Genomic DNA, 23,073 nt, shown 5'->3' on the forward strand with positions numbered 1-23,073 from the left:
AGGTGCGCAAGCTCAGTAATTGTGGTGTGTGGGCTTAGCTGCCCTGCGGCATGTGGGATCTTAGTTCCCTGACCAGGGATTGAACCTGCGTCCCCTGCATTGGAAGGCAGATTCTTTACCACTGGACTACCAGGGAAGTCCCTGGAATGGCATCTTTAACGTGCTGTTAGAAAAATAAAAATTTCTCAACTCATGATTCTGTATCCTTTAAGAATGAAGGTGAAATAAAGACATTTTCAGATGAATGAGAAGTAGGTGAGAATTCATTGGAAGTAGATGTGCACTACAGAAATGTTAAAGGAAGTTCTTTAGGATGGAAGAATATGATACCAGATAGGAACTCATATCTTTAGGAAGGATTGAAGTGGCTGTCAGTGGTAAATATGTGGGAAGATACAAAAGACTATTTTTTCCTCTTAAGTTAAAAGAATACATATGACTATTTAAAGCAAACATTTTCACATTGCATTGTGGGGTTTATAACATATATGGGTGGAATACATATGACAACTATAGTGTAAAGGATGAGGGTTGGAGAAGACATTTATGGTTGCAAGCTTCTTATATTTTATGTAAACTGGTACAATTTACTATAAAAAGACTTTAAAATATTAAGCATGACATATATACAGTGGAACGTTACTCAGCCGTAGAAAGAATGAAATTGAGTTATTTGTAGTGAGGTGGATGGACCTAGAGTCTATCATACAGAGTGAAGTAAGTCAGAAAGAGAAAAACAAATACCGTATGCTAACGCACATATGTGAAATCTAAAAAATTTGGTACTGAAGAGCCTAGTGGCAGGGTAGGAATAAAGACTCAGACGTAGAGAATGGACTTGAGGACACGGGGGGGACAGGAAGCTGGGACGAAGTGAGAGAGTAGCATCGACATATATACACTACCAAATGTAAAATAGGTAGTGGGAAGCAGCCACATAGCACAGGGAGGTCAGCTTGGTGCTTTGCGATGACCTAGAGTGGTGGGATAGGGAGGGTGGGAGGGAGGCTTAAGAGGGAGGGGATATGGGGATGTATGTATACATATAGCTGATTCACTTTGTTATAAAGCAAAAGCTAACACAACATTGTAAAGTAATTATACTCCAATAAAGATGAAAAAAATAAAATATTAAGCATGTATATTATAATCCCTAGAGCAACCACTTAAAAAAGGTTAAGAGGCATAGCTAAAAAGCCAGTAGATAAAATGGAATTCTAAAAATAGGTATTTCAAAAGAAGGCAGTAAAGGGGGAAAAGAGGAATAAAACAGAGGTAAAACAGAAAACTAATAGCAAAATGGTAGATGTAAATCTGCTCATATCAACAATTACATTAAATGTACATGGACTAAACACTACAATCAAAAGAGATTGTCAGAATGAATACAAAAGCAAGACTAAATTATATGCTGTTGACCAGAGGTGCACTTCAAGTAGAAAAGAAACAAATAAGCTAAAAGTAAATAGGTGGAATAAAGGGATATCATCCAAATAGTAAGTGTAAGAAGACTGGAAGTATTGTAATGCTAACCAATAAAATAGACTTCAAGACAAAGGGTATTACCAGAGATAAGAGGGACTTTTCATAGTGATAAAATGATTAATTCATCCGGAAGACGTAACAATCTGTGTACCTAATAACAGAACTTCAAAATACATGAAAAAGTTTTCATAGAATTAAAGGGAGAATAAACAAATCCATAGTCATAGTTGGAGATATTAACACTCTTCTCTAAGTATTTGATAGAACAACTAGACACATCAATAAAGATGGAAGATCTGTATAACATTATCAACTACCTTAACTAAACTGACATAACTGACATTTATGGAACGCTATATATAACAATGCTGGGTACAGATGCTTTTCAAATTCAAATAGTACTTCTCTAAGGTAGGTCATGTGCTAGGAAATAAAGCAAATATCAACACATTTAAAAAAGCTTAGGGACTTCCCTGGTGGTCCAGTGGGTAAGAATCCATGCTCCCAATGCAGGGGGCCTAGGTTCAATCCCTGGTCGGGGAACTAGATCCCACATGCATGCTGCAACTAAGAGTCTGCATGCTGCAACTAAAACATGCTGCAGTGAAAATCCTGTGTGCCACAACTAAGACCCAGCACAGCCTAAATAAATGTAAATAAATAAATATTAAAAGAGGGTTTAAACAATAGAAAGCCTAGTCTTTGATCACAGTGGAATTAAATTAATAATAAATAATAATAAGATACTGAAAAATAAGAAAAACTCCATAAACATTTGGCAGTTAAATCATATACTTCTAAATAACTTATGGGGATTTATGCTTTTGGCTAAGATGGAGTAATAGGGACCAGATTTATGCTTCAATCTTAAATAATTAAAAGAAATAGGTAAAATATAAGGAACAGTGGTTTTCAGGCACTGAACACCAGGTAGTGTAGATAGTGATCCCTGAGAGAGGGGAAACAAAATGGGATGAGCCCTGAGATTGTTGCAGCTTACTGCCTGATGAGAGTTTCTGGACTATAGCACAGGGAGGAGAAACCCAGATGGGTCCCAGTGATCTTCCTGAGTTGAGGAGAGAGAGCTGGAATCCAGGAAGGGCAAGGCAGCTAGAGTTCTCAGAGTTCTCTCTAGAGTTCTGGTTCTCAGAATAGAGAACCAGAGACTAGAGAGCTGCCCAGAGAGAGAGAGAGCTCCAAAGCCTACAGGAGGTTCCCTCAAAGTCTTCAGTGAAATACTGATCAGCACACGTGTATGAGGAAGCTCCCTGAGGTGGGGAAAGAGCCACTTGAAATGAACAGGCTGAACAATCCCCAGAGCTCACAGGACCAAGAATACTTCATATTCCCATAAGCCAGAGTGGGAAATCCTTGTAATTCACAAGGGTATTGCCTCAGGAATGGAGTAAAACAGACCTAGATAAATGCTGCTTTTGTTCCTCCTATCAAAGCTTAGAGACTATCCTGGCAAGAAGTGAACTGTTTCCAAGTAATTTAATTGTGTCCCAGAACAAACCTCAAGACTATTATAGGAATACAAAAATTAAAAAAAAAATCCACTAAAGTAAAATTCACTGTGTCTTGCTTCCAAACAAAGATTACAAAGGCATGTGAAAGAAGAAAATCTGAACCATGATGAGAAGAAAAATCAATAAATAGAAACATACCTAGAAATGGCAAGATGATACAATTAGTAAATAATGTTATACCAGCTGTTATAAATATGCCCTATATATACAAAGAGGTGGAGAAAAGCATGAACACAATAAGGAGAGACATGGAAGACAGAAGAAAGGTCCAAATCGAACTCTAGAGGTGAAAAAAATGTTTTGGATGAAAACTACACTAGATGGAATTAATTGCAGATCATAAACTGTAAAAGAAAAGGTTAGCAAATTTGAAGACATAGTTATAGAAACTATGTAAAATGCAGCACAGAGAGTAAAAAGCTTGGGGAAAAAAAATAAACAGAGCATCAGTGAACTGTGAGATAACTTCAAGCTTACACAATATACATGAAATTGGAGTCTTCAGAGGAAGAGAGAACAGAAAAAATTATTTAAAGAAATAAAAGCTGAGGGCTTCCCTGGTGGCACAGTGGTTAAGAATCCACCCGCCAATGCAGGGGACACAGGTTCGAGCCCTGGTCCAGGAAGATCCCACATGCCACGGAACAACTAAGCCTGTGCGCTACAACTACTGAGCCTACGCTCTAGAGCCCACAAGCCACAACCACTGAGGCCGCGTGCCTAGAGCCCATGCTCCACAACAAGAGAAGCCACCACAATGAGAAGCCTGCATACCGCAACAAAGAGTAGCCTCTGCTTACTGCAACTAGAGAAAGCCTGCATGCAGCAACGAAGACCCATCGCAGACAAAAATTAAAAATAAATAAATAGAAAGAAAAAAATTTTTTAAAAATAAAGCATGGCTGAAAGTTTCCCAAATTTGATGAAAATTAGAAACCCATATATCCAAGAACCTCAATGAACCCCAAGCACGAGAAACATGAGGAAAAAGTTTACCAAGGGACATCATAATGGAATTTCTTATAATCAATGATAAAGATAAAAATCTTAAATGCAGCCAGAGAAGGAGAAAAAGACAAGTTACATACAGAGGAACAAAGATAAGAATGGCAACAGACCTCTTATTGGAAATGATGCCAGTGGAATAGCATACTTAAAGTACCAAGAGAAAACAAACAGACCACTGTTAACCCAAAATTCAAAACCCAGCAAAACATCTTTTTTAAAACAAAGGCAAAATACTGTTTCAGATATTTAAAAGTTGAAGCAATTCATTTCCACTAGACCTGCACTAAAGGAAATGTTAAAGTTCTTGAAACAGAAAGAAAATGATGCCAGGTAGAAATTACATCTTCACAGAGGAATGATGAGCACCAGAAATGGTGAATATGTGGGTAAATGTAAATACTTTTCTTTTTATTAAAAAATCGCTTTCAATGATGATTTATGTTTAAAGTAAAAATAATAACAATGTTTTGAGGAGTTTATAACATATGTAGGTGTAAAATATATGATAACATGCATAAAAGCTGAGATAGGAGGAATGGTGTATATTGTTATTATGATTCTTATGATTCTTAAGGCAAGTGCTAATATTACTTGAAGTTGATAAGTTACAGATGTATGCTGTAAGTCTTAAAGCAAGTAGTAATAAAACAAAACCAAGATTTATGGTTAGTAATCTAACAATGGGAGATAAAATGAAGTAACAAAAGATACTCAATCCAAAAGAAGGCCAAAAAAAAAATTAGGAAAGAGGGAACAAACAATTGAGATAAATGGAAAACAAATAGCAAATTTAAGCCCAAACCATATCAGTAGTGGATAAAATGGCCTAAATGCCCATTTAAAAGACAAAGTTTGGGGACTTCCCTGGTGGTGCCGTGGTTAAGAATCCACCTGTCAATGCAGGGGACATGGGTTTGATCGCTGGTCTGGGAAGATCCCACGTGCTGCGGAGCAGCTAAGCCTGTGCCACAACTACTGAACCTGCTCTCTAAAGCCTGCGAGCCACAACTACTGAAGACTGCACGCCACAACTACTGAAGCCTGCGTGCCTAGAGCCCATGCTCCGCAACAAGAGAAGCCACCGCAATGAGAAGAAGCCTGTGCACTGCAATGAAGAGTAGCCCCTCCTCGCTGCAACTAGAGAACAGCCTGTGTGCAGCAACGAAGACCCAACACAGCCAAAATAAATAAATTAAAAAAAAAAAAAGACAAAGTTCGTTAGGTTGGATAAAAAGGCAAGACCCAATTATACAATATCTGCAAGAAACCTTAAATGAAAAGACACCAAAGGTTAAATGTAAAAGGATGGAAGAAGATATACCATACTAATAGTAATTTAAAAAAAGAGTGGCCATATTAATATTAGACAAAGTAGATTTCAGAGCAAAGAATATTAGCAGGGATAAAGAGAGACATCTTATAATGATAAAGGGGTCAATTCATCAAAGGACATAACACTAGATACTTAACATTGGGCACATAAACATTAAGGGCATAAATATGTATACATCTAATAAGAGAGCTTTAAAATACATGAGACAAAACTGATAGAACTGCATGGAGAAATAATCATATATACAATTATAGTTGGAGCTTTCAACACCATTTTTTCAATAATCAATAGATCAAGTAGACAGAAAATCAGTAAAGGTATAGAAGACTTGAACAACACTATCACCAACTTGGCCTAATTGGCATTGATAGAACACTCCATGTAACAATAGCAGAACACACATTCTTTTCAAGTGTACATGGAATGTTTACCAAGATAGACCATATTCTAGGCCATAAAACAAGGCTTAGTAAATTTAAAAGGATTGAAATTATTCAAAGTATATTCTCTAATGGTGATAAGATTAAATTAAAAATCAATAACAGATATCCCAAATATTTGGAAACTAAACAGCACATTTGTAATTAACCTCTGGGTTCAGGGAGAAACTGATAGGGATATTAGAAAGTACTTTGAACCAAATGCAAATGAAAACACAACATATAAAATTTTGTGGAATGTAGCTAGAGCAGTTCCCAGATGGTAATTTATAGCATTAATGCCTATGTTAAAGAAGAAAATTTCAAATCAATGATCTTAGCTTCCACTTTAAGACGTACAAAAGAAAGAAAAGCAAATTCAACCCAAAGTAAGCAAAAGAAAGGAGATAAAGAAAAAGCAGAAATAATTGAAATAGAAAACAGATAAACAGTAGAGAAAAGTCAGTGATGCCAAAAGCTGGTTCTTTGAGATCAGTGAAAGTGATAAACCTTTAGCCACTCATCAGGAATAAAGAGTAAACATACAAATTACCAATATTAGGAATAAGAGAAGTGATTTAATTACAAATTCTAAAGATATTAAGAGAGTACTAAGGTAATATTATGATCAACTTTCTGTCAATGAATTCTACAACTTAAATGACCTGGATAAATCCCTTGAGAGACTCAAGCAATAAAAGCTCACTGACAAAATTAGATAACTCCAAAGCCTTGTCTCTATTAAAGAAATTGAATTCATAGTTAAAAGCCTTCCCATAAAGAAAACTCCATGCCCCAAAACTTCACTAGTGAATTTTACCGAACATTTAAGTAAGAAATAGTACCAATTTGTTATGGGTTGAATTGTGTCTCTCTCAAAATTTGTATTTCTAAGTCCTAACCCCCAGTGTATCAGAATATGTCTTTATTTGGAGATGGGATCTTTATAGAGATAATCAAGTTAAAATGAAGTCTTTAGGATGGACCCTAATCCAGTATGACTTTCGTTTTCTTTTCTTTTCTTTTTTAAAAATAAATTTATTTATTTATTTATTTTTGGCTGCATTGGGTCTTCGTTGCTGCGTGTGGGTTTTCTCTAGTTGCGGCGAGCCGGTGAGCAGAAGACTGCTCATCACTCTTCGTTGTGGTGAGCAGGCTTCTCATTGCAGTGGCTTCTCCTCTTGCCGAGCACAAGCTCCAGGTGTGCGGGCTTCAGTAGTTGTGGCTCTTGGGCTCTATAATGCAGGCTCAGCAGTTGTGGCGCATGGGCTTAGCTGCTCTGTGGCATGCGGGATCTTCCTGGACCAGGGCTTGAACCCATGTCCCCTGCATTGACAGGTGGATTCTTAAGCACTGCACCACCAGGGAAGTCCCTATGTTTTCATAAAAAGGGGATACATGAAGACAGACAGGCATAGAAGGAGAACACCATGTGAACATGAAGACAGCCATCTACAAGTCAAGAAGAGAGGTCTGGAACAGATCCTTCCCTCACAGCCCTCAGAAGGAACCAATCCTGCCTTGATTTCTGACTTTTGACTTCCAGAACCACGAGAGAATTCATATCTATTGTTTAAACCAGCTGGTTTGTGGTATTTTGTTATGGCAGCCCTAGAAAATTAATACACAATTCTTTTCAAACTCTTCCAGAAAATCAAAGAGGAGGAAGCATTTCCCAACTTGTTCTGTGAGGCCACGATTACTGTGGTACCAAACCAAGAGAAGAAATAAGATTTAGCAAATCAATCCAACATTTATTTATTTATTTATGTATGTATGTCATGGCTAAGTAGGATCTGTCCCAGGAATTCAAGTTTAGCTTAATATTTGAAAATCAATTAATATAATACAGCCTATTGATGAACTATAAAAGAAGAACCATATGACGATCATCTCAAGAGATATAGAAAGAATTTTTGACAATATCCAGCTTTCATTCCTGATAAAAACTTTCAGCAAACTGGAAATAGAAGATAATTTTCTCGAACTGTTAAGGAGCATTTTTGAAAACATAACCTCTAGCATCTTACTTAACTGTGTAAAAGACTGACTCCTTTCCCCATGAGGTCAAGGCAGGGGTGTTCACTCACACTGTGTCTATTCAGCATTGTTCTGGGGATTATAGCCTGTGCAATAAGGCAAGAAAAAGAAATAAAAGGTATCTAGATTGGAAAGGAGGAAGTGAAATTGTTTTTGTTCACATATGTCATTGTGTATGTAGAAAACTCTTCTGAATCTACAAAAAAAAAACCCTTCTAGAACTAATAGTTTAACAAGTTTGCAGAATTCAGGGTCAATGTAGAAAATTAATTGTATTTCTACATTAGAAAAGAACCTGAAATTTAAAAAATTTTAAATACTATTTATAATATCATCACAACATGAAAAAAATAGGGATACATTTGACAAAAGGTGTGCAAGATTTTTTCATCAAAAAACTATAAACCATTGCTTAGAGAAATTAAAGACCTAAATATTGATAAAAGAGAGATATATCCTGTTCATGCATCAGAAGACTCAGTATTGTTAGGACATCTCCCCAAATTGGTCTGTGGATTCAACACAATTCCAGCCCTTGAATACACACACACACCCTGAAGGATTCCCAAAACTTTTGCAGGTAAATGGCCTGGTGAAGGCTTGGGCACTGGCTGCACAGGTTTGTGCTAAGCTGTGCGAGCCTGACAGCGGTCTCTAGAATGATATCCTGAGACATCAGAGACTGTCAAGGATAAACAGGAGTCCAGGAGCTGGGACTGAACTAGGAGGGTCCGTGAGGCAGGAGCTGGCAGGACAGGGCCAAATGGGAGGCAAAGATTCACCCAGAAGTCTGACAGCTATTATCTCCAGGTAGTGGGATGATAGCTGCCTCTTATTTTCTTCTTTGTGTTTCTCTGGTTTTTTTGTTTTGTTTTGAAAAATTTTTTGCAGAACACTTATTTACAATGTAATCAGAGAAACCGCAATCCTATTGTTGATTCCTATAGGGTTTTACTTTTTGCACTTTTGTATAATTTTAGTATTTTTTACAGAGATTGGATTTGTTTTATAATATTGGGTTGGCCAAAAAGTGCCTTCGGTTTTTAAGGAAAAATAAAAGACACATTTTTCATTTTCTCCAAGAACTTTATTGAGCAACATATTCACCCTTTTGTTCCACTACCTTCTGCCATTTTTCAGGCAACTTCATAATTCCATCTTCCCAAAACTTTTTATCTTTTTGAGCAAAGAACTGTTCCAGGTACCTTTTACAGTCTTCTAGGGAATTGAAATTTTTTCCCTTAAGAGAATTTTGTTAAGACTGAAATAAATGGAAATCTGAAGGTGCAATATCTGGTGAGTACGGCGGATGAATCAGAACTTCCCAGCCAAGCTGTAACAGTTTTTGCCTGGTCATCAGAAAACATGTGGTCTTGCGTTATCTTGATGGAAGATTATGCGTTTTCTGTTGACTAATTCTGGACGCTTTTTGTCAAGTGCTGCTTTCAGTTGGTCTAACTGGGAGCAGTACTTGTTGGAATCAATCTTTGGGTTTTCTGGAAGGAGCTCGTAATAGAGGGCTCCCTTCTAACCCCACCATATACACATCGCCTTCTTTGGATGAAGACTGGCGTTTGGTGTGGTTGGTGGTGGTTCATTTCACTTGCCCCACGATCTCTTTTGTTCCACATCATTGTACAGTATCCACTTTTCATTGCCCATCGCAATTTGTTTTAAAAACGGAACATTTTCGTTATGTTTAAGTAGAGAATCACATGTGGAAATGCGGTCAAGAGGGTTTTTTTCACTTAACTTATGTGGAACCCAAACATTAAAGCGATGAACATAAGCAAGCTGTTGCAAATGATTTTCAGCGCATGAGTTGGATATTTTGAGTATGTCAACTGTCTCCTGAGTGGTTCTCAATTAATGTCTTGATTTGATTGGTATCAACTTCAACTGGTCTACCTGACCATGGAGCATCGTCCAGCGAGAAATATCCAGCATGTAACTTTGCAAACCACTTTTGACATGTTCAGTCAGTCAGAGCATCATCTCCATACACCACACAAATCTTTTTTTGTGTTTCAGTTGCATTTTTACCTTTCTTAAAATAATAAAGCATAGTATGCCGAAAATGTTGCTTTCTTTCTTCCATCTTCAATATTAAAGTGGCAACACAAAAATTCACCAATTTTGATGTCTTTATTTATTTATTTTTATTGGGGTATAGCTGTTTTACAATGTTGTGTTAGTTTCTACTGTACAGCGAAGTGAAGTAGAGTTCTCTGTGCTATACAGCAGGTTCTCATTCGTTATCTATTTTATACATATTAGTGTATATATGTCAATCCCAATCTCCCAGTTCATCCCACACCCCTTTCCCCCCTTGGTGTTCATACGTTTGTTCTCTATGTCTGTGTCTCTGTTTCTGCCTTGCAAACCAGTTCATCTGTACCATTTTTCTAGATTCCACATATATGTGTTAATATACGATATTTGTTTTTCTCCTTCTGACTTACTTCACTCTGTATGACAGTCTCTAGGTCCATCCACGTCTCTACAAATGATCCAGTTTCATTCATTTTTATGGCTGAATAATATTCCATTGTACCACATCTTCTTTATCCATTCGTCTGTCAGTGGGCATTTAGGTTGCTTCCATGACCTGGCTATTGTAAATAGTGCTGCAATGAACATTGGGGTGCATGTGTCGATAAGTCTTTTTTAAATGCATGCTGATATGACAGCTGTCACATACAATCTAACAAAATCGTTTTGAATGAAGTTAAAAACAACTAAGTGCTACTACAGCCATCTTATGGAAAAAACTGAACAAACCTTTTGGCCAACCCAATAAAAAACAAAAGTCAGGCAGGTAGGCAGAGAGAAGGTGACCAGTGGCTAAAGCTATAGGTCTTGAGAGACTGCTAGGAACTCCTGGTGGGGCCATGTCTCAGTAACCAGAACACGGAAACTGCAGTGAACGTGCACCTGCACCACGTTTCACTTGTCATGTTCTTTCTAAATCTGACTTTTGTTGGACACGTAGAATGTCTCCAGTTAATACATCAAGTCATCTTAGCACATGTGACAGAAGACTTAACTCCTTAATTCCATGAAGGCAGATTGGGCTCTCTAATTACTTAATTGAAAAAAGGTACACACTTCAGGCTGCTCAATGTTTGGGAATTAATCTTTAAAACCTGACAGCAAACATTAAATTCAATTAGGGAGAGCGATTAGCAAAAATTCTCCTCTCCCTCACCCTGGGTACTTTGAGAAGTGGCAGACTGGGGTGCATTGATTCTGATGCTATCGTTGTGTATATGCTATCATTGTGTATATATCAACCAGGAGAGCCAAGTACGCATTTTTCATTTCAGAGGGGAGTTATTGGGTAATTTACGGATTGATGGATTTCCTTAAACACGTTTCCACGGCTGAGTTAGGAGGCCGTGGCCGAGAATCCAGACCTCTCTGGTTGCTGCTTTTGGGGTTGGTGCCACAGGGTTTAAGGTCTCTTTTTCTTCTGTCTTTGATTAGGGTTATGATCCACCCCGTCCTCGTCCTCCACCACCTCCTTCTCCCCCTCCCCAACACCTGGCTGATTCCCAGGTTCCCAGGAAATGTTTGCTGAATGAATGGTTAAATGAATGAGTGTAATAGATGGGGACATTTGGGCATCTTTGCTTTAGAGCACCTTCATTTTCTCACGCTCTCTTTGCCTCCCTTTAGGGGAGATACAGTGCAGTGTTCACAGCTCCCATCCCCCAACACTGCCCCTCTCCCTCTACCCTCTCCAAGCATATTGTTTATAGTCTGACTACAAGGACACAAAGAAACATGATAGAGGTTTGCTTCATGTGTGTTTTTAAAATTGTGGTGAAATACACATAAGATTTACCAGCGTAGCCTTTTTAAAAATTTTTTTTTGCGGTGCGCGGGCCTCTCACTGTTGTGGCCTCTCCCGTTGCGGAGCACAGGCTCCGGACGTGCAGGCTCAGCGGCCATGGCTCACGGGCCCAGCCGCTCCGCGGCATGTGGGATCTTCCTGGACCGGGGCATGAACCCGTGTCCCCTGCATCGGCAGGCGGACTCTCAACCACTGCGCCACCAGGGAAGCCCTAGCATGTTGTCTTCAAGGTTTATCCATGTGGTGGGTTGTGTCAGAATTTCATTTCTTCTTAAGACAGTAATATTCCATTGTGTATATATATATATATATATATATATATATATATATATATATATATGTATGTATATATCACATTTTGTTTATCCATCTATCCATCAGTGGACACTTGGGTTGCTTCCACATTTTCGCTGTTGTGACTAATGCAGCTGTGAACATTGGGATACAAATATCTCTTTGAGATCCTGGTTTTAATTTTTTGAGCATATACACACAAGTGGAATTGCTGGATCATACTGTAAGTCTATGCTTAATGTTTTGAGGTTCTGCTGTGCTGTTTTCTCTAGTGGCTGGACCATTTTGCCTTCCCACTAACAATGTACAAAGGTTCTGATTTCTCCACCTCCTCGCCAACATATATCTTCTTCTTCTTTTTCTTTTTTTGATAGAAGCCATTCTACTGGGTGTGAGGTGGTGTTCCATGTGTTTTTAAAACTTAGATGGCATCATACTGCATATATGCAGCTTGTCTTATGTATTCAGTATTATCTTTTCACTGTTTAGCCAAGTTAACCCTGTAGATCTAGTTCATTAATTTTACTTTATTTTTTCCTTTTAAGTCATACTTGTACATAGTTTTGAAAAAACAGCAGTTCCCTGTGCTCTGCCTTTCTACCATGAATTCCCACTTCACTTTGAAGTCTTCTGGCTGTTTCCTCTGTTATTTATGTTCATATCTCTAAATGTAAATGTTGCTATTTTTTGCTTTTCAGTCTGAAACCCCAGCTGTTGACCCCTAATAAGTAAGAAAGGAACTGAGCTCTCTTACCATTCTTTCAAGGCTACTCTTGACCTCTTGTTTTCTTAATCTTAGACATTTCCATATGCCCGGGAAATACACTTTCAGAACTCTGATCCTATGCATTTTGAGAACCTTCAGGATGTGGCAGGGTGAATTTTCTCATTTTGAAAGGGGAGGTTATCTCTCACCTCCAGTTTGTGGATCTGCATGGGCACGCTTCGGGTTTACTCTTATTAAGGAAATAAGAGAGGGTCAGGGAATCCTGCTGTTAAGAACCGCATGCACTACATGCCTCAAGAGGCACAGCCTCTGGCCCCGTGGCTCCTGCTGTGTGCCAGCCACAGTGCGGTGTGCCCAGCCCTCACTCATTCCTCACCACTGCCCTTGGGACGGGGCTCTTCTTATCCCCATTATATGGAGGAGGAGACTGAGGCCTGAAGAGGCCAAGCTGCTCAGCCAAGTCACAAGGCTGGCAAGCAGCAGCATCACACAGGAGGCCCTGTAGGTGCCTTCCTGCTTCTTGTGTTCAATCCTCTGACCCACCTTGGACGGTAGGTGAGAGCATCCCTTTCTTCCTGCAGTGACACCCAGGGCGGACACTAGCATCGCTGCGCACCTCCGCGTGCCAGGCCCTGGGCCAGCCTGGTTGGGCTCCTCTCTTGCCTGCCTTTCCTTGGGGTGTGTGGTGGTCGGCGGAGTTTCCTGGGAGAGCTGGTGGGAAGCCGAACGCAGCTCTTGCACGCACAAGTGGTCCTGGCCCTTGGAATGTACAGTTCTATACTTGAGAGCCTAAAAACACATTTCAGAGGTCATTAAGTGTACATAGGGCTTTCTGCCACAAGCCTCGCTCCCCAGGGAAAGCAAGGGGGAGTGAGGGGCAGTACTTTCTCTCCCAGAAAAAAAGGACAGCTTTCCCCTCGGGCAGAGATCTGCTCTTTGCCTGGTTGCAAACACAGGTGTGGCAGACTCTATTTTGGATCTTAGTCTTAAAGCAGGACCCATGCAGGTAGCCTGGCCTGGTGCGGCATCCACTACAGGTCTCAGAAAGTCCTGTCTTGGAGGACACGTGTCAGAAGTGCAGGCGAGGCTGGGCTGGAACTTTTTGGTGGTGAGCAGATGTGACGCAGGTGTGAAGGGCCGGGCAGGTGAGTGGCAGAACGCAGGACATGCTGTTTCCTTGTGAGCTCCCTTAACCCCCAGAAAAAATTCTGTGAAAGGCCTTATTACATTTCCACAAAGAGAAGTTTAACATCTAGATATTGTTTTGATGGTAAAATATTGGGAATCTGGTTCCACTGTGAGAGCCTTTTCCCCGTGCACAGGGGCTGAGCTGAGCCCCCAGGATCAGGCCCCCGCTCATGACATCTGGCGCTGTGTTTGCCTCGTAGGTGTGGAACGCCGTGGACTCGGGAAGTTGCTTGCAGACCTACTCCCTGCACAGTGAGGCAGTGCGGGCCGCCCGGTGGTCCCCCTGTGGCCAGCGCATCCTCAGTGGTGGCTTCGACTTCGCCCTGCACCTAACAGACCTCGAAACAGGTGTGTTTCTCTGTTTCATTACCCCGAGGCGCCCCCTCCTCTGAGCTGGCAGCCGAGTCAGCTTTCTCACTGGGGAGGTTTCTGGGAGGGGGATTCTGCAGCCACAAGCTGCAGATGGTTTCAGGGCAGGGGCAGACGGGACGAGGGGAGAATCACGCTCGGCAAGCGTGTTTCCAGGCTGTTTGCCTGAAACCGAGACTGTCCCGTAGGGTTCACAGTGGACCTCTGCCCACCTGCCCAGAGGACAGAGCCCCAAGGTTGTCCCAGCCCCAGGCTGTGGAGCTGGATAGAGGTGGCTTTTTAATCAACTTCTGACATGCAATTTGTACTAAGATAGATTTAGCTTCATCACAGCGTCCTTTGGTTGGAATCAGTTCAGAATTCCTGTCAATTCATTATCGCTGAAAGGCTGTAAGGAATGATTCCAGCTCATACGGAAAGGCTGAAAACGAGTTCTGCTTTCATGCCCACACTGAAAAGGCATTTGGGTGAGATGGATTCATGCTGGCTAAATCCTAAGGGGGCCCTTGACAAGCAGGGCGAGAAGGAGAGAGGAGTCAGTGGAAGGAACGTTCCATTCCCCAGCGTCCCGACGCAGCCGGCCCGCTGAGCGTGAATCCGGCCACAGCCCCGGAGCGGGGGCCTGTCTGTGCTTCGGGTGAGCACAGAGCCAGTGAGCGCAAACCTGGGTTCCAGCCTTGCCCCTGACCCCCAGGCCGGCTGCCCTCGGCGCCCACGTTGCCTTTTCCTCCCTGGGTTCCTCCTGGGTCGCTTTTCTGCTGGGCATCACTGCCAGCACCAGGAGGGGAGGCCTGGGTTCACACCAGTGCCCGGGGCGTCCCTTGAGCCCTCAGGCAGCCCCTGCCTGCCTGGCCCAGCTGTGGTGTCACTGGGGTCTGTGCCTCTCCCAGAGCCTGGCAAACGGGATGATCACTCCGGGGTCCAGCCACCCAGCTCCGCCCCACAGCTTGGATGCAGCGGGTTTGTTGCTCACCTGGAGTGTCCTCCTCTCTTGCTGGGTCACCGAGGGACGGCCCTGTTGAGGCCATGCAGCTCCTTTGACTGGGCCCCGTGTGCTGCCAGTAGGGGTGTTGACCAGGCTGTTGGCTGTGTCGGCGGCTGGTACTGTGTCACAGGCTTTGTGCACATTTCAATCCTGCCAGCCATTGTTTTCCCTACTTCACAGGTGACGAGACTGAGGCTCCAAGGGGCGAGTGACTGGCTCAGGGCCTCCCAGTGGTGCAAGGCAGGCGAGGATTTGGAGCCACGTCCGTGCAGCTGCAAACCCCGTGCCCTTTCCACAGTGCTGGGTGTACGGTGTTCTTTTTGGCAACAAAGACCGTGATCTTCCTATGAGCCCCTCCGAGAGGGAGCCAAGGCTCAGGGGGTTTGGTGCCACTGGGTGACGGTGACAGTTGGGTCACTGATGACAGCAGCAGGTACTGTCACTGAGCACCGACTGTGTGCAAGGCCCTCCTCTGCAACTTAATATATGGGGTGAGGCCCCATTCACCCCTTGAGACTGGCACCACCGGAATCCCCTCGTGACACACAGGCCCGGGGCACAACCAGGAAGCGGCTGAGCCAGGATGCACACAGGTCTGCCAGGCTCCGAAGCCGGCTGCCTGACCGTTATACTTTGTTACCTGTGTGTCCAATAAGCCGTGCTCGGTATTGGAGACACAGAGGTGAATAAGTCCCAGGATCCACCCTGGAGAAGCTCATATCCGCTGGGGGAGACAGAATTGCAGAGAGTCCCAGGGTACAGTGATGGAGAGAGATATAGGAACCGCAAGGACCTCTAGCCTGGGAGATCAAGGAAGGCTTCCTGGAGGAAGTGGGACCCAAGCTGAGGCAGGAACTGGGGGACAGAGAATCAGGATGGAGGGGGGCTGGGGAGGGGGAGGGAAGCGGGCTCTCAGCAGATGGAATGAGGACGGAGTTCAGGAACATGAACCACGTGGTGTGTGTGGAAGTGTGGGGTGCAGGGAGCTGGGGAGGTGAGTCTGGGGGTGCAGGAATGGGAGCTCGGGCTCCATGCGCTTCCTGGCCTGTGGGTGCGCATTCCCCAGATGTCGCTCCCCAGTCCAGTGTCACTGAGCACCCCTGGGTACCTGCGCTGCCTGCCCAAGAGTGGAGAAGGGATGCTTCTCACATGCTGGTGATGCTGTCGTGTTAATCAAACACAAGTTCATTTGATAACATTAATGGATTTCTAGCGGCCCTTTGTCATGATCTATCTTCTCCATCAACAGATGTTAAGCAGACATCGCCATTGTGTGTGTGTGTGTGTGAGTGGGGGGGGCTCTGACATTTTCAGACGTTCAGAGAGAGTCCCCTCACCTGGCCAGTTAGATGCTGCCACAGCAGGTGGCAGTAGGGGCCACTGCTGAGTTTGGAGCACGAGAGAACCATGGCTCCGTGTGCGCCCTGGGCAGGTCTCCCTGGTGGCTGTAGTGGGTCGGGGGTGACCCGAGGCTGGGTGGGGAGCTGCAGGAGGGGATGTGGCAGCCCTGCCCAGCTGGTGGTAGAACTCGCTGGAGGGAACATTGTCTGGCCCGGGCCCAGCTGCTCCTCCAGCTGTGGTGTGTTGGGTGGGACGGGGAAAGCATGGCCCTGCCCTCAGGGCTTTGCCATCCCCCTGGGGAGGTGAGGGGGCACTTTTACCCTCCACCCCTCTGCTGGGAATGGGCTCACCACCTGGTTTGCCTATGGAAGGACCACTTTCATTCATTCAGCAGCTACTTGTACAGGACCTGGGCTGGGGCTACCGTGGTCAGTGTGCTGCTTGGTGGGTAGGGTCCAGGGGTCTGGCCTTGCCCTTGGGGAAGCCCTCCAGCCCCTGCGTGGGGCCTCTCCCACTGAGGGGTTGTTGGTTTCTGTGTCCATCCCCATGGCTAGTGTGGGAGCTCCTTGAGGATGGGGCCCATCCAGGTGGTCTTTGTGTCTCTGTCGCCTGGCCAGGCCTGGCTCGGAGCAGCTGCTCTGCGTGCGTGCCCATGAGGCGGAGCTGAGGAGGCCCTCGCCAGGCGGGGGTGGGTTCATCAGGGGCCGCCAGAGTGGGGTCTGCGTGCACGCCCACGCTGCGTTCCGGCACCCGCCCTGGCCCGGGGTGTGCGGGGGCTCTCTGTGTACGGCCCCCGTGGCTCTTGGCCTCGTTTGACTTCTGTCCTTTCTCGTCACTGAGTCTGATCTTCCTTTTCACTTGCTTTGCCTCTTTCCGCCCTTGGTGATTTGGCTGTTTCATTTCAATCTAATTAGAACTCCCTGCCAGGAGAAAGCAACGCAGCGCGTTCTCACCGCAGCGCTCTGGGAATTAGTCACTCGGTGCCCATTGTCGTTAATGGGAATTTGGCGCCAAGGCCATTTATCCTGGTGTCCTCCGTCAATACAGTTAAAAATCTGTGGATTCTAAAACGTCAATACCCGGCCTGAAATATGGAGGGCCAGTCACATTTTATCTCGTTAATTTATAGTTCTGACGGGCTGTTGGCTTATAGAACAACCATGAATCAACACTTAAATAAAATCTGCTCACAGGTTAATTATTTTTGGTGCTATCATTTCAGTCTGTAATCTTCCTAACGAAACGTCTCTGGTGCATTAGGCTGAGACGGCCTCGGGGAGCGCTGGTCTTCGACTCCACCAGGTCCCGAGCGTCGCCTGCTTTATGAGTCAGCTGTCCGGCATACCGAATCAGCCAGTCTCCTCAAAAGCCCCCGAAGAGCTTCAGCTCGTTCAGTTCTAAGTGGTACTGGTTCTTGCAGATTCCACCCCTTAGACCATCGCCCCCAGCCTGGCTGTTAAGGCCTCGGAGGCATGCGAGGCCTCGAACTTTGCATTTGTTGTCTGCAAAGGAGATGGTCCTTTCCCTGGAGCCCCCAGGGCCCTGGATGGGCAGGGCACCCTGTCCTCCTTCCTGTGCCCAGTCAGCTCTCCTGACGTGTGTCCAGCCCATCCGGGGCATCCAGGCCGTGCCACCCGGTCCCAGCTCCCGGATGCTGGAGGCAGCCCAGTGTGGTAGGAGGAACTTGGATGGGGTGCAGACACGGCTCTTGCACCTCCCCAAGCCGGGCATCCTTGGGGAAGCTTCCTTTACTTCTGTTTCCGCATCCGTGAGACGGGTAGCAATGCCCAGCGGCTGGGGTCGTGGAGGGGAACAGCTGAGATAACGTATCCAGAGTGCCTCCTGCACGGCAAGCACTCAGCAGAGGCTGTCCTTCCCTTCCCCGCGCCTGCCCCACAAGGCCCTTCAGAAGGTAGGAAATCATGGCCTTGTTCCTCTGAGCATCCAGAGAGCCCCAGTGGCTGGACCATTTCCCCACATGGGCCAGCTTTGGTGGCTCAGTTCCAAAACCCCCAGAGATCCTCCCGAGCCAGCCTACTAGTGGGGCTCTTGATTCCACGTGTGGGTCTGGGAGCAGAGCGGCAGGAAGACCACCTTTCAGGGTCTCCCAGCCTCTCCTACGTCTTTCGCTGCTCCATGACAAAATGGCCTGAGCCGGGTAGCAACTTCCTCCTCGTGATGGGTCGGCACGTGCCTTTCACTTGAGTGGGCATCCTCTTCACTCAGACTCCGCTTCCTGTGCCCTGCCGCCCCCGCCCCTGCTTGGTTCCTTCTGCTCTGGGGGTCTCCCTGTGTCTTTCCGTGGGGGTCATGGTGCCTGGGCGTGAGTGGCCGACTGGGACTGGACCCATACATGATCATGACTTTTCTTTTCCAAGAAGTGTCTTCTGGTGTCTCCCTTGTTTCTGCATCACGACTGGGGCCTCCATCACAGGAATGCTCCAAGGAAAAGGGGAATGACAAATTGGCTGGGTGCTCACTGTGGGCCAGGCTGTGAGCCGTGTAGCCCTGGTTCCTGGCACCCTGCCTGGCCTGTATCAAGCCAAAATGAATACGTGGATGTTAGGCCCTCTGCTTATTACATATTTAGTCTTCATGCTAACCTATGGGGGAAGTGTTTTTATCCCCATTTCATGGGCTCAGAAACTGAGGCTTGGAGCGTTTGATGACTTTCAGTGACAGAGCTGGGGTTCAGCTCCGGCCCGTGTGACTGGCAGAGGCTTTGGCTGTTGAAGGACAAGAGCGGGTGCCCTCAACCACGTGTGTTTCTGGGCTGTGACCAAACAGTTTGCTTAAGCCGACTCCGGGGGAGCCCACTTGGCTCTCACCCGGGCAGCTGGCTTACCACCTGCCGAGGATAACTCGGGGCCTCTGGGAAGAAAGCGCGCCCAGACTGATCTTGACTGATCCCTCTGATGAAGTAACTGGCTGAAGGGTGCTTCTCCGGCTATCGACAGCTGCCGTTCCGGCAGGAGAAATGTTTGCCCTGACGATTTTAAAACACTTGTCTGAGGAAGGGTGAGAAGCGTCCATATTAAAAGCCCGGAGAGGGCTTCCCTGGTGGCGCAGTGGTTGGGAATCTGCCTGCCGATGCAGGGGACACGGGTTTGTGCCCCAGTCCGGGAACATCCCACATGCCGCGGAGCGGCTGGGCCCGTGAGCCATGGCCGCTGAGCCTGCGCGTCCGGAGCCTGTGCTCCGCAACGGGAGAGGCCACAGCAGTGAGAGGCCCGCGTACCGCAAAAAAAAAAAAAAAAAAAAGCCCGGAGAAGAGTGTCAGGGGCTCACTCGGCTTTGGAGAAGTGGCTGCAGGGGCGCTTCTTGTTGGGCTAAAGCCTTCAGAGCGGTGTTGCCCCACGACCCCGGGTCTCCTGGGAGGCGCTGGTGAGAGAGGCCTGGGCTTTTCCAGCCTTTAGGCTTTCGAGCACCATGACTGTTTTCTGGAACATCTCAGAGGAATCCGGTTAGGGTTCACACGCCCGCGGACAGCAGGAAGGTCTCCTGCCAGCGGGCATGGATATGGAGCTCCCGAGGGTGTGGGCACGTCTCGTGTCATTGCTCCTTCGGTCCTCGGGGTTTTACTACTAGATCCAGACATGGAGGCTGTGCAGAGCTCTGTGTCCCAGTGAGGTCTGAGCTGACGGTGGTCCCTGGCTGCTGCCCCTCCAGTGCCCTCTTGCCCTGGGAGCAGCTGCCTGCCCTCCTGTCCTCCGTCCCACAGATACAGGCGGGACCCCGCAGACTCCTCTACACGATGGAGTCCCACTTTCTCCTAAGCTCGATCCTTCACCGGCATCCCTTTCCCAGCCCTCCTTTAAACTAGTCTGTTCTCAAGGCTGTGCCCTCTCGATCCCGGGCACCCGTCCCCATTCCCACCTACACTCTTCTCCTCCACTCGGAGGAGTATTTCTCTCCAGTCCCACCCTCGATTTCTCCCCCTCTTTCCATACAGCTTTGGGGTAAGAAGCCGACCTAGTTGTGGATATTAAATCAGATGTTACCATGCTTGAGTAAAGCCCCTGCCAGCCCCGTATCTCACACTTTAGAACCTCCCCTCGAGGGCCTTCCACGCCTCCACAAACCTCTGACTAGTCATCTGCCTCTAGTTAAGCTCGTGCCAGCCCTCTGGATAAATCAAAGGTGGGTTTTAATCAACGGCACTATTTCATTCATTACCGTTACTGCACAGAGGTGATGTTTTTATCTCTGTGTGTGTTTAATTGTGATTGCACTGCAGTTTGGCTCCCTTTGTAGGTGGGACAACCTCTGTTGACTGACCCCGGAGGCTAAACACAGTCACGGCTTGTTTGTTGTTCTGGTGGTGACCTCTGAGTCCCAGAAAACCAACTTAAGTTCTACCTTTGGGACCTGTTTGCAAGTTGAGAACTTTTTTTTTTTTTTTTAATTTTGGAAAATTCAGTCTTGTCCAGTTAATTAAATGCAGTGGCCAAACTTGATATGAAAGAAATTTCTACAACAGCTACTGCTGTTTCTTCTGTGACTACCACTGCTGCTGCAGCTACTGTCTGTCGGGCCTGTCATTTGTCTGGGGCTTGCTGTCTTACATGCATTATTTCTAATTCTCACAACAAGCCCTGAAGGTAAGATTTATTCTCCTGATTTCACGTATTAGGAGCCCACGGATCTGAGAGGCTTGCCGGCTGATCCCGGGGCTGCTAGCTTATCTACAGGGAACGTGCAGACACGGGCCATCTGACTCTGGCCTGGACCCTCCCCGGGACTCTGCCTGGCGTGCCAAGATGGCCCTTGTTTCTGATTCACAGAGTTTGATTGGAAAGTTAGTAAGCTCCTTTCTTCGTTCACTTTGAGCCAGGAGGGTTAAATTTACAGCTGGCTGAATACTTCCCAGAGGATGAGTGTAAGGATATTGATTTTCGCGGAATGAGTCATACACCGCCTGCCTGGGAACACGAGCTCAATCACCACCAGCCGACAGCGCCAGCCAGTCCCTTGTCAGCATCTCCCCTACCGGCTCCCGAGCCTGCGATGTGCACGCAGAGCTCAGCAGAAGGAAAGGTCACGAATCGCTCGCGGGCGGGCTCCGGGGTCACACGGGTCCAGCCTCTGTCCCAGTGTGGCCGACTCGCAAGGCCCTGGATGAGGCCTCACCTCTCTGGGCTTCCATCCCCCACTCCCCCAACGCTGAGAAATGGGGTAATTACACGTCCCACGCAGGGCTGTGGCATGACACGTGCAAGCCCCAGGCAGGCCTGGAGGCGATAGGCACCGTCTCTCTGGAGAGGAGGGCATGAGCTTCCCTGCTCTTTCTTGGGGACCCGTACTTGGGTTTCACCTGACCTGTGTCAAGTGCTTCTTACGTGCCAGGAACTGGGCCGGGGGCCAGGTGTGCTGAGGGGCAGAGGAGGCCCCTCAGGGCCCTGGAGCCCTCGTGACCATAGGGTCCCACAGGGTAGGCGTTAGGGTTGACAGGCAGTGTTGCCTGGCCACGCAGGTGGTCACCTTGGGAAGCTCAGTGTCTCCACCTGAGAAAGGGTGGGGGGGCGCCCCGAGGAGGAGCCCGGCCAGCGTTACCAGCTGCCTTATCATAGCAATATCGGTGATGGTGCATTGGCAGCACAAGTAGTGTCAAGAGAACCAGTGAGCTTCTGCATTCTGTCTTAAACATGTTTTTGTTTTAATGGCGATTTATAGTTTATTTGTATCATTATGGATTCAAGGAGGAAAAGAAATGATTTTTCCTAACTCCAAGAGAGTCTGAACAGTTCTTTTATACTGGTTGAGTTCGTTAGAACAAGATAAAGTCAGTGTTAGTAGACAAAATATTTTAAAACTCGGCTTCTTATAAGCAGCATGCAGTGAATAAATGGAATTTTCCATAACAAACATGTAAACAAGCCAGATAAGTCTCACGGTTAAAGGTTATATACAACTAACCATTGTGCTCAAAGTAGCATTGCCCAGGAGGGGATGCGATAAACAAGCTACTCCTGGCTTCCCTGGTGGCGCAGTGGTTAAGAATCTGCCTGCCAATGCAGGGGACACGGGTTCGAGCCCTGGTCTGGGAAGATCCCACATGCCGTGGAGCAACTAAGCCCGTGAGCCACAACTACTGAGCCTGCGCATCTGGAGCCTGTGCTCCGCAACAGGAGAGGCCGCGACAGTGAGAGGCCCACGCACCGCGATGAAGAGTGGGCCCCGCTCGCCGCAACTGGAGAAAGCCCTCACACAGAAATGAAGACCCAACACAGCCAATAAATAAATAAATAAATAAATAAATAAATAAATAAATATTAAAAAAAAAAAAAGAAAATAAATAAAGAAAATTAAAAAAAAAAACTAAAAAAGCTACTCCATTTATGAAAAGTTGTAGAGTAGGAACACATCTGACAGCAAAGGACTTTCACCTCCAGTGTGGCTATCACCTTCAAGACAGTTTCTGATAAATATTTGCCAGCCTTTATTTGTATCTCTTTAACTAAATGTAAAGGCCAGCCCAGGGCATTGTATTCTCATAGCC

The 23,073-nt window shown here is 45.9% G+C and overlaps 1 protein-coding gene across 2 annotated transcripts in view; it reads left to right on the top strand.

The window, feature by feature from the left end:
- Positions 1-23,073, top strand: part of WDR25 (WD repeat domain 25) — a gene marked incomplete at its 5' end in the record, with an annotated part of 141,666 nt that overhangs the window by 66,503 nt on the left and 52,090 nt on the right. For both annotated transcript variants that reach the window (XM_079701123.1, XM_079701124.1), the window contains one exon: positions 14,080-14,227. In XM_079701123.1, the coding sequence (XP_079557249.1) occupies positions 14,080-14,227 (148 nt within the window). The remainder of the gene's footprint in view (positions 1-14,079; positions 14,228-23,073) is intronic.

This window comes from Hyperoodon ampullatus (assembly GCF_949752795.1).
Source record: "Hyperoodon ampullatus genome assembly, chromosome: 3".
Classification (NCBI taxonomy): domain Eukaryota; kingdom Metazoa; phylum Chordata; class Mammalia; order Artiodactyla; family Ziphiidae; genus Hyperoodon; species Hyperoodon ampullatus.